Raw genomic sequence first — 12796 nt, 5'->3', positions numbered from 1 at the left:
CAGAAATGCTTGCAAACTACAGGAAAACATGCTGCTCTAGGAAAAAAAAAAAATCTCTGGCTACAAATTACTCAATGAAAATAAAAGAGCATTTGTGGTCTGAAGTTTACCCTTAATTGATTTTTTTGTCCTGCAAAAGCCTGCTTCACCAGGAAAACACAAACAAACAAGGAGTCAGACAGATGGGAGAGAGTTTTTCAATTCCTTGTGGTGATACTCTTATGCCAGACATTTTTGGGATGCAGTATGGGTACCATCTTAATTCTCTTGTTTTCTCTGTGTTCTGTTTCCATGTCTCTAGCTTGGATCCATTTATCGCTGTTGAAGCCCCTTTTTATCACGCTCATTTTCTTCTTGTCTAACTTCTTTCTTCTCATTCCATTCTCCTTAAGTTACTTCTCTCTCCTCACATTAACCCTACCTTCATTTTTTCCACTGTAGCTCTGTGCATGCCAGAGATCCTCTCTAGGGGAATTTGAATTTCATCCGTATGATATGCTCAGAAAATCCTAAACTCTTCCAAATCCAATTAACAAGACTTCACAGTTACAAACACTTAAGTTGCTCCACATACACTTTTGAGTGGCTGTATATATTGTTTTCACTCAGGATTCTCTTCAGATAACTATAGCTGTTCGTACTGTGAGATATGGCTAATGACCATGTGGAAGCTCTTACCTCTTCACTCTGCTATGTACTCTTTCCCCTAGATCAGTGCCATGGCATCTTTTCCAAAGTTCTCTTGCTATTTTAATATTATCCAAAAGAAACATTTCTGACTTCCACCCATCTAACGAACGTCCATCGCTCAAATCTTCAGGCAAATCAATATTCAAACATATCAATGCAAGAGTAACAAGAAAGGCACTGAAGAAAAATATAGGAGTTTAATACAGTGTTTTTAACCAAGTAATATTTGAGGGGGCTGTCACAATAGTGCTTCAGGTTCTCAGGAAACCCTTGTTTCCTTGACAAAGAATTGCAACAAACAAAAGAAGTTCAAGGCATTGTGTGAAAGCTTACATATAGCAGCAAGAGGAAGAAGAAACAGAGAAAAATAATACAACTATGGTTACAGAGTCAAATTTTTTCACTACCAAGTGATGGGAGGGTCAAGTAAAGCCATTTCAGCATAGCAAAGGAAATACTAAAATCAATGTACAAGGCACTGTGCACAAAGTTCTAGCTGCAGAAATTTAAGAAAGACAAAGCCAGGCACTAATCAAGGGGGTGATCAAAAAAGCAGGAAGCCTTTTCTGCTAGAGGAGACTAAAAGAAGGTGACCCAGCTATCATAGCGAATGAAGGCTCAGAGGGTGAGTACTTGCCATCTGTAAACACAAGCAGACCTTAAACCATAAGGAGACAGGCAGGCTATTTAAAAAGTGATTGGTGTATAGCACAGATTTCATAAAGTTTAATCGGACCAGAAATTAAAAGAAAAAGAAAATGCCAAGCATTAAAGCTTTTCAGTTCTTATACTATTTTCCAATAGAAGTAGCCAAGGTAAACAACCTACCTAGTCTTAATACACATCCTGATAAATTCACAAGGAAGGTTAAATGAACTAATTGTCTAAAGAATTGGTGGAGAGACTTGATTTGCAGCAGATGAATGTTTTTTCTTGTCAAGGACTCTAAGGAAAATGGGTCAATGAATGCACCTACAACACGAGAATGAAGAAAACCTTGAATTAAGAAGTGGCAGAAAAGTAGAATAAGGAAAAAGGTCAAAACTGGAGAAATAAAAAAGGGAAAGAAAACCAAAGAAGGGGGAGAAACTTTTCTTAGGGAAGAGAACAGAGCATAATTATCACAGAATAAAATGTATTAATAAAATATTTGTATGTACAAAGAGGAAAGAAAGTAGAAAGCAGGAAATGGAATTAGGAAATATTTCTCTTTTCCCCCTTTACATTTACAAAGCTTAGTTTTATGATAGAAAACTGATAATTGCTAAAATATCTTTAAAAATATTAGCATGCTATAGTTGGTATATTACCAAACTCATCAAGGATCCTGCTGTTTGAGTTTGATATTAGAGAGGATTTATCTTGCAGCAGAACATACAGCCACCTGTACTTAAGTATTTCCCAAAGGCCTTCCCAGAGAGAACAAAACAGAGCCCTCACCCACCTCTGCAAATCCTTCCCTGAAATGTCCAGGGCAAGGAGAAATCTCACAGCAGCCTGAGGCAAACTCCTTCTGGTTCAGCCAGGTAAGAGCTCCTCCACCACATGGCTACCGTACTTCAGCTAGCAGCAACCAGACCTGTAATTGCCCCTCAACAACCCCTCCAGCAGCCAACAAAGCTGCCGGTGCAATGTGCAGTTTGATAATCAGCGGCACAAATGCAATTAACTTTCTAACACAAAGGTTCTCCAGTGCTGTCAGGCCCATGAGAGGGCAGCAAGGCTGTCCAGGGACTACAGCAGACAAGTCCCAGTGTAATTCTTGGGCTTTATCCCAAGAATCCAGCCAAAAAACAGGTCTTCTAGGTCTCCCTGTTCTGATTCTTTCCTTCAGCTTGAGGCTTGCAAGCAAGCCCTGACTGCCACAGGAAAGGAGCTTTCCTTCACATGTGGAAGGTCCAAACCTTAAAACCAATTCCGGCCTCCCAGTATTTGGCAGTCTTAATTCAACATCCGGGATGATGTTTTGACTAGCAACCTCTGCAGAAAGACCAAATCAGACTGGCCATGATAAGAAGGGCTGGTTACCAAACCAGGGATAGAGATACTGGTAGAGTACACTTTGCAGTACAGTGGATGCCACTCCCCAGAAAATGGGAGACATTCTCCCCTGGTCACTGTTGCTCTGAAACTTTGGGTAAGCCCTCAGAGGGACCATTAAAGGAAGTCTTAAATAAATACAAATTGAAGGAAAGAGCTTCTTTGACACCAGAGTCGTTTGAGCTTGAAGGAGGGAAGTCAAGCAAATGGGTTTACCTCTGAATATCTGCTACACAGTGTTTCCTCTCAAAAGTAAGCATGAAACCAATCTCACATTAAACTATTTGTAGCTCTGAAGACTCCTCAGGTATTGTGTCCTGTGATTTATCTATGTTTAACCTGTATTTTTTACAGTCTCATTTCCAAGATGCCATATTTCAGATGCTGCTCATCTAATACAGCAGATACCATACCACATATTTAATGCACACCCCATTCTACTGCCACCTCTGAGGAGCACAGCTCTGCTCTTGCACAGCAGCTACCCGAGGGAGTGTGCCCACCTGTCCTAACTCATGCAAGGGACCTCAGTGGGAATGGGTAGCTGAGCTGCAGGGGATAAATGCCATTTCTGCACTGGAGAAACACAATAAAGCATGGACTATAACAAAGGCCTCACGTGGATTAGTTGCTCATATTTTAGTTGGTGTGAAATATAGAAACCATCTCCCAGGCTAGTCATCTATCTGCAAAGGCACAGAATCTAGCTAGGATTTTTTTTTTCCTTGAAAAACTCAAAAATCTGCAGTGGATGCTGTATTTGTGAATGAGATTTTATAATTGTCCTTTTTGCAAACATGCAATAAAAGAGCAAATCATAAAAATGTATGAACACTGTTGCTCATTTCCTCTCAGGCCCCTAACCAGGTAATGCTGAAAATCAGTTTTGATATTGCTGGAGATAAATGACCTCTGCTCAGCACACAGGAAATATATGCATGACAAACACATGGGTTATTGAACAAAAATCTGTGAGCCACAGATAGGACTATACCATCATTGTAGAGATTCAGCCTGTCTGTGCTGCTCGGCAATTAGTAACATTTACATGTTGGTTTGACTGAAAGCCTGAAACAATCATACAAATTAACACCGTGCCTTCGTGGTCCATTTTATTCTACTGATATGTGAAATTTTCTGTTCAAATCATTTTTATAGACTTTAAGAACTGATTTTTTTTTCCCTTTGTATAGGAAGAAAATACCTTCATGGAATTTTGCCTCTGTGTATTCAGTATGTGTTTAGAGACAATGTAAACACTTTTTTAAATATAAGCAGTAGGATCCTACATGAGAAAAGACACTTGACTGAGCTACAATGGCTTTAAAAACAGTCCCTGTCATCAGTCTATTTGCTCCTCCCTCTCCTTCTGAGATTTGTACTTAAGAACTCTCCTGTCATGTACATCGGGACACATTTTCATCACTATGGCTTCTGTACACTTTTTTTCCCCTTTCATTTTCTTACAAAATAAGGCCTAATCTACAGTGACCACAGCTGTTGATGAAAACTTTGTCTCCTCTACATGCAGAGAGAGTGTAGGGCCCAGCCAGGAAATCTGACAACAGGCAAAGTTGAGTCCAACTTGGCACTGGAAGCTAAAACAAAAGCAAGCTACCTGAGGTCATTATAATAAAGGAGAAAAAGAGACATAAACACCACTGCTGGGGAATGCTTACACTGTTTACTGGCACTTTCACCTTACAAATTACAATGGAGAAATGAGGACTCAGAACTGATACTGGCAGCAATATGACTCGTGCCTGTGGTTGCTATGATGTCAGATGGTGTGCACAGTGAGCTAAGCATGTGAAATGTATGCATACATTAGCAGTTCATGTTCCTGAGCCCATAGCTGCCATGACCATTACTCCCCTGGCTGAGATCGCTGTTTGGAGTGTGCAAGGCAATGTCATCCTGCACTGCGTTGGGTAGTGCAGACTGTGGCTGCTGAGCAAATAATCATGGTATTTAATGGCATTCTTTCTATAGAAATAACTGGACAATCCTACAAGTACAGCCTGCTGTCATTCTCAAAACAAAATCTTCTCACATATGCCTATACATTGTTTGCTTTGCCAATATTGAAGTGTCTACAAAATAAACCACAGCCTGATCTTCCACCCCAACAAAATGCCAGCCAGCCATCAGCATGTCTGTACAGATCTGAAAATGAAAAGCCACAAAATGACTCAGTGTATTAGGTCACTGTGACAGCCAGGAGGTAATACCAGAGGATTTACTTTGGCTGGAGCCTGCCTTGGCTCATCTTCACTTGCAGTGTCAAAGCCAGGCTCTCATCTCAAGCCAAAGAGCTATAGCTTGCCCACTTCAGCAACAGTTCAACAGGTATCATGCAAATAACTAACTCAAACAGGGTTGTTTTTTTAAAAAATGAAATTAAAAACTCATAAATAAAAACCAAAATGTTTCCTGTCCCTGACTGTAAGGAAGCAGAAAAACATGCACTTTACAGTTATCAGCATGTTTGTCCTCACAACTCTCCTGTGACACCAGGATACTTTAGCAGTGCCTAACATCTCTATTTAGGGGAATATCCCTAAAACTATTATGCAGGACAATGGATTTACAAGCTTGCTGAGAATTTTCAGCCCATATTACAGAGTAGATTGCAGCTATCCCCACCTTCCTCATGGTGATAATGAGAAGATGGGCAGTCCTTTAAAGGTTTCATAACTTGGCTCTGAAGTGTGAAATGATGGTGAAGATCTAAATTTCCATGTATTGAACAGGAGAGTTACTCAGGGATAAGAATACAGACCATATTTATTGCAACCCAGGAAACATTAGTGACTTTCTTGGAATTCCCTTTCAAGACCAAAATGATGGCTTCAGGGTAAATGTTTCTGAACCACAAAAACATCATACATTTCTAATCAGGTTTGGCTTTATTCTACCTGCATGATAGCTTCATCTTTTAGGAACTGACACATACAAACTTTTGTATAAAGTAAAATTAAACACTATCAATGTGGGTACTGTTCTGCAATGATACAAGTTTTTTTCTTTTTCCTCCTGAAATTGCATTCAACAGATTTTCTTGCTTTTTCCCAGATTTTCACTGTAAAATGACTGTTCTCTGTCTTTGTGACACAATTACTTACTTTAAATACATATTTCTGGAAACTTGAAAGTATTTTCTGGTAACCTGAAGTGAGATGAAATTGCAAAGTTGCAGTAATGGTGTAACTCAGGTGACTCGTATACCAAAGAAGCTAATTGATCACTTATAAAACATTCGCTTCCCTTAATCAGATAGGATGGTAAGAACTCCAAAATTGAAGTAAAAACCTTTTAAATGTGGGTTTCAAGGAAAAGTAAAGCCTTGTATGAAATCCTAAATAATTATGGTTAAATAGAATAAAAGCACTGACACATACAATGTTTTCAAATACTTTGTGCAGTTGTTTTCTGCTTGTCCAAATGCAATAAAAAACACCATTAAAGTGGATACAGAAGAAGGTATAAATTTGACAAGCAGTCCTATTGCAGAAAGGGATGAATAAGCATGCAAATCAGGACAACTGAGAAAGCTTTCAAGTGAGCACTGCTCCAGGAAAGAAAACCAATAGGCAAGGCAGGGGATGTGCAGAAGCCAGGCTGGACAGACGGAGCTTTGGCTGAGACTTGAACAACCCCCCTGATACGTGCAGGGTCCTGGGCCATCTTAAGTCTTTTTCCAGTATTAATGACTTTTAGATTTCTCCCTTGAATGTTTGTATTAAAGACTGTAATTACACTTACTGTATTTGCTTGCCTTTTTCTGAACTAATTCCCTTGTGATTGCTCTGCACCTATTTCTGAGATCAGAACTCCCTTTCTTCATCAGTTCTGACTGGTTTCTAATTTCTCTTGCTTTAGTACCTGCATATAAAGATGGTAAATAAAGCAATACTTAAAACTGTGACTGTCTTGTTAAACACCAGCTAGCACTGCTCTCTCCTTATGGTCCTTTGCCTTATATTTGCATGTCACAGTCTCCCGAGCCCTGTGACAGACAACCTAAAATGTATGGATAAATAGAAAATATAGTAAAAAAAAAAAAAAAAAAAGATGTTTAATTTACCTGAAGTTCTCCTTCCATTATACTGAGGAGTTTTATCAAGTCCTCTTTAGAAAACTCAATGGACTTCTTGTTCTTTCGCTCACTAGGTCCAGGTGATTTTGAGTGCCGTTTGACAGTTGCTGAAACCATGACCTCATCTTCCTTCCGATGAGGTTTGTTCTTTTTCTTGGCATCATCCTGGAGTTTTTCGTTCTCTGCATGGCTGATGACAGGCTTGGAACTGGAGAAGTGCCCGTTAGACGAGCTTTCTCCACCTTGGTTTCGGGATCTCATCCCTACCTAGAAAGAAATAAGCATTTTATAAACAAAATTACTCACAAAAAACCACAGCAGAAATACTGTCTCTTGGAAGAACAACAATCTTATAAATACTGAAACAGATTGTTATACTCAAGGGAAGGGCGCAGAACACTCAAACATTTCTACAATTTCATGTGTGGCAAACAATGAATCCAGAGCACTGGTTATGAATTTAAGACAGTCCTAAAGTAAGGGTAACCATGTTTGTCAGTATGTCAAGACACTGATATGAGTTATAATGTATGGAGCTTTAAGTGTTGCAGGAAGATGATAAAGAACATTTTCCAGGGTCTTTTTCCAAAAGTCAACATTTTCATCATTCACAATCTATCACTATAAAATAAAAGTTTGTTGAAGTAAATCTTATTTTAACAGGAGGTTTATGTGAGAGAAAAGAGTGCAATTAAATTTTTAAAATGCATATTTCTTGCATATAAATTCTCTAGGAGAGAGTGTAGTGACTACCTGATTAACAATGGTCACTTTACAGTTTCCCTCAGCAAAGCACTGGTCTTATTGGTTATTAGAGGTAACTAAGAAAACGGGAAGGCAAACTGCATCTTAGGCTAAGTACTGTCTAAGATTGTTAGGTTGTGAGTGCCATGAAGGAAATCTGAAAAGAAGTTTGGATTAAGAGCACAAGAAGGCATGAAAACATTAAGAGGTAAATGGGCAGGATCAGAGCAGTCCTTCCAGAAGATTAGGTTTTCCCCAAAAAGTCAGGTTATTGAACACTCACAGCTCTGTTCTTTTAAGCATCTACACTGCATACAAAGGCTATTTCTATCCTAGGACATTAAACAGTGACAGCAAATATTCTTGGGCTCCGGTACTGGACCTTCTGTATCACCAAATTGTTGGCAGCTCCTTGGCACACTTTTGGTCCAGGAGAATCACCACTGTTCCAACCAGCTCCTGGCACAAGCCAAGGACTGGTCCCAAAGACCATCCAGCTGCAGTCACCCTGTCCCAAAAAAGAAGAGTTTAGTAGTGTGAGCACAGACAGACTGTGCTATTATTTGACCTCACAGACAGAATAGGAGCCTTGGAATCATTTAGTTTAAAAGTAACGTAGCTTTGGTGTCACATAAAACACAGCCACTAAAATCATTCTTACCCTGTAAGGTTTCATGTTGTGCCACTGATTAAAAATGACACAGAAGACAGTAGAGATTCATGAGTGTGTATCTCAATACTTATCAATATTAAAAAGATGTAGAAAACATATTCATACATGTTTGTATATGAATTCGTATTTCAATTCTCTCACCTTCCCATAATGCAGCTATAATCCATCTAGGACTGTAATTGTCCTGTTATTATTGTCCATTAAGCAGTCTTGATCATTGTTTGGGATCAAGATATTTCTGCCATACAAAATAAAAGGCAATAGAGAGTTTAGGCTTGGCTCAGGATCAAAGTCAAAGGTAAAATGTAAGGCAGTTCAAATTTAAATTAAGCTGGTTTCCTAAAAAATGTCTTATTTGAAATGGCTTATATAACAGTCAAGGGAGACTATCAGAAGTTCATGTTGCCTTACTCCAATCTACTTTTGTATATGGTCATATCTTCTGCAACCTTGTTTTTTTTTTAAAGTCAGTTGACCTAAGATTATCTAAGAACACTAGGAAGGCAAGATTTGTGCAGAAAGGTATCTTGATTTAGATCAACTACAATCTGAGTTGTCTGAGCAAAACAAAGAAAAGAAAGCTGAGGAAGGGCCTGTGTGCCTGAAACTTGCCTAGTTTTCGTATCAGTAGATCTAATGAATAATATTCCTTTGCTTCCAAATCTTTTCTTTCCCTTAAATTCACCTCTGGATTTAGTTTGCAGATGCTTCTCAACATTGTTAACATCACACACTTTGCTGATAAGGATCTCAGAGCAGCAGATTGGTAGTAATGGAGCAAACCCTAAAATAAATTGACTAATCAGCTTGGCTAATGTTATGTTGGGCTTGTTGTGGCTTGCTACTTACTTGACTCAGGCCAGTGTTATAAATCTCTTGCTCAGATTAGCTTTGTATTTTGGTAGTTTCACACTCAGCAGGAAGATAGGATTTTTATTATCATTGGTTACTCATGCCTTTACTTCATTAACTTAGTGGAACTCAGCCAGCAGCCTAAGCAAGGAGCGAATTAGACCCAAAGTTTTAGAGTACAAGAGTTTCATGATGACATTACTTGCATTGTAGGTCTGCTCCTATCCAAACAATGGGTGATACAGGTATACAATGGCCTTTCACTTCCCGAATGCTTGTGCAGTGTGTTTTTCATCAAATAGCTTGGATTAAACACATAAATTACATTTTCTAAAAACAGTTCTCCATTATAGCTACAAACAATACCTGAGAACCACAGGAAATCTTTTAGGTCTCAGGTTTGTAATGGAAAAATAAACATTGTACTATGTTTCCTCTCAGATAGGGACTTTCAATTTGTTTAACTTTAATGGGTTTTTAACTTTCCAGCCATACTTCCTCTCAGGAGAGAGCACTTGGGATTCAATCTGTCTGTATTTTCTGAGTATTTCCTTCTGAGTCCCTGTGGGCCACAGCCTCCAGCTACTTTCATCTCTTAACCATGGCTTATTTTTCATGGCTTATAGTGAATGGCCTCGTGGCTCTAGAACATCCTACATGTTTTAAGAATGAATATTGCAAGCTTGTCTTACACATGTTTTCCACTGGAAAACAGATTATTTCGTTACACTGCTTAGTAACACACTGTGTTAATGATCCCTCTGTAGAAAGATGACTCAACCTGAAGGTGCACGAGTGAATTTAAATTTAACTCATGAGTAGTTAAGACACAGCATTCACCTCAAGCACAGCATAATCAACTATATGCACTGAGCTGCATACGCCAAACTTCATGGAAACCAGTGTATCACCCTGTCACATCATAACTTGGGACAGCCACTTTAATCCACCTGTCCCCGTGGGAACAGAGAGAGCAATTCATGAAGCTTTGTAAAGACTGAATAGCAGACTATAGCTTTGTAAGTATGCTAATGAAGAAATGATAAATACGTCTTTAAAGCATGCTTTAACTCAGTGGCAACCAAGATAAGTCCACACAGATAAATGACAGTTTGTGTTTTCTTCAAAAGTCATTAATACAGAGGCAGAGTAGCTTAACCAACTGTATGGAGTTTTGCATCAACTAGCTAATTAGACTATGATTGTCACTAAAGAAGTCAAACCTCAGTAATTTATAAAATTTATTTGGAACTTGTAGATTGATTTTACAGCAAGTCTTACATCACATTAAGTGTGGCAGACAGTCTGCTACTCAGGGACATTGCCCTTAATAGCATTACTTTGTATAAAAGCTTGTCCAAATCAGTGCAATGATGACACCTACTCTTGTCTTCAGTTAACAATGTTGATACTTTTCCAATCTTATCCAAACACAAAGGTGTTGTATGCTGAAGCCGGAGGTGCAGGTGAACTCAAACCTAAACAATGACAGGAAGGGCTGGAATTTTGAAGTTCACAGAGTAATTTCCAAGGAGTTTGAGGGCCAAAGTCAATGGCATGATCCAGCTGTTCCATAGTGCTCTAGGACTACAAAGCAGCTTTAAGACTGATTTCTAATTAGAGCAGTGTAAAGCAGCCAGAGCATACCAGTGATCTTGGCTGAAATACAGTGTTTGGGAATGAGGGCCTAATATTATCATTCTGGATATCCATCTGCATTTCTGAAAGCATCATGGTAAACAAGAAAAGTTTCTGACCAGTTGCACAACATTATTTTGGTCTCCCAAACTTTGCATATTTATTGTTTCACTCAGGTTCCTATCTTGATAGTGGGGACACTGCCTATCCAACGCTGCTAACAAATGTTCTCCTGCTGTCCACCCTGATCACATCTCTGTCTTACAGCATTCCTGATTTGCTAAAGGTATTGTGATCCCTGAAGAAATAGCTAGTATGATTTATAAGGACTTTAGCATTTAATATTTAATTCTGCTGTGTTTTTTTTTTTTTTCCCCATTCTTCATCATATTGCACATTAAACTGGAAATCTTTCCTAATAGTCTCCAGTCAAACAAGAAGGCTTTACATGATCAGTCACCTTAATTTCGACATTTGTTGGCTACTCATTTCAATATGTTCTCACAGCATCGGTACTTGGCAGGGGAACTCTTCAGTCTCTCCTCTGCTTCCTTCGTCTGTTAAGCTTTAAGCATTAAAGACAAATGCTATGATTATTTACTTGAGTCTGTATTGTTGCTTTGGGCACAAGTCCTTCAGTTTTCACAAGTTAGTAATCCACACAAAATTTTATGAAATAACCTTTATGTTAGTTTTACTGACACTGGGAGGAAATCTGTGAGGAATTTGCTGAGTAGGATGTCAAGAGAGGGCAGGCTGCTTGCTGTTCCAGACTTTTCCCCCGTCGACAGCAGTTTGTTCTCCCCACAGCTCCTTAAATGATGGGTAAGATTAGGCTCCATTATTTGTGCTATTTGAATCAGAAAATGTAAAAACGTTCTTTGAACTTAACGTGTAGTTCATCCTGCTAACTGGACACACTGACTTTGGCTTGGTAGTGCTTTCTCCTAGAATAACAACAACAATAAATAATAATAATAATAATAATAATGTTGTAATAAATAAATAATGTTGATTTACAGCCATGATATGGTTGTTGCCTTTGGCTGCAAATTTGGAGTCTGGAGATCAGTTGAAGATCTAACTGATTAAGATATCACATGAAAGTGTTGGGTTTCTGACAGACTAACAATGAATTGCAGGGTCAGTGCAATTGGGTCATTACTGAGCCAAAACTGGAATTGTTTCTCAGCTGTGGCTTTCAGAGCTGTATGATGGGGAACTGCATCTTTCAGGGGCTGGACAGGCCGCAGGAGTGAAGCGGAGCGTGGTGCAGAAGGGCTTGGTATGTGGCAGAGACCTCTGTCCAGAGACTGTTGAGCAGCTCCAGGCATGGAAGATAAATTAAAATATGCTCCAAGTGGAGATCAAAGCAAATAACTCTCTGATAAATCTGAAACTTCCCATAAATGAGGAAGAGAGCTGGAAAAATGTTTAAGTAAAATCAGTCCGTACCTGCAAGCAATAGGTACCAACGAAACAAAACAAAAAAGGATGACACCTTCTCAGACTTCAGGAAGAGAGGAAGATAAGGACATCAAATTGACCTTGTCATCCTAAAAGCCTTCAGTAAGGTTCATCCCACATAGGGATGGATGGCTTTAACCCCAGGGGATCTGGACAGCCAGAACAAAGGCTGTGTGGCCTCAGCAGTGTGGTCATTACAGGACAAACATTTAGAGATATAACTGTTCATGCTACCTCAGAGACTGGCTAAAATTACTATCAGGTAGGCAGTTTTCCTGAACTCTATGTTTGTTACTGCTATTTTGACTGACTTGAAGAAACAAAGGGGAACCAAAGTTCCCACAGGAGAGCGGGGACTGATGGCTGAGCAGTGCTGCCCCATTGGGCTTGGGTGCTGTGGAAGCAGACGTGTGTCAGACTGCAAACTGTCAGCAGCTAAACAACAACGTGCCAAGGGAACACAGACCTCATTCTTTTTTGGTTTGCTCTCACAGACGACTCCAGTGTTTGTTTCAGTCATGCTGGTCAGAAGAGATCTTTAAACCAAGTGACTAATACAATGAAGAACAGAACAAATATCTACTATTAGCAGT

General features: G+C 39.2%; 1 protein-coding gene across 3 annotated transcripts in view; it reads right to left on the bottom strand.

Annotated features, from left to right (window-relative positions):
* FILIP1 (filamin A interacting protein 1) overlaps positions 1 to 12796 on the bottom strand; it is a 139140-nt gene that overhangs the window by 55919 nt on the left and 70425 nt on the right. For all 3 annotated transcript variants that reach the window (XM_046939691.1, XM_040697737.2, XM_040697738.2), the window contains one exon: positions 6818 to 7096. In XM_046939691.1, the coding sequence (XP_046795647.1) occupies positions 6818 to 7096 (279 nt within the window). The remainder of the gene's footprint in view (positions 1 to 6817; positions 7097 to 12796) is intronic.

The sequence above is a fragment of the Gallus gallus genome, chromosome 3, assembly GCF_016699485.2.
Source record: "Gallus gallus isolate bGalGal1 chromosome 3, bGalGal1.mat.broiler.GRCg7b, whole genome shotgun sequence".
Lineage (NCBI taxonomy): Eukaryota > Metazoa > Chordata > Aves > Galliformes > Phasianidae > Gallus > Gallus gallus.
This window is presented reverse-complemented; position numbering and strand designations above follow the sequence as displayed.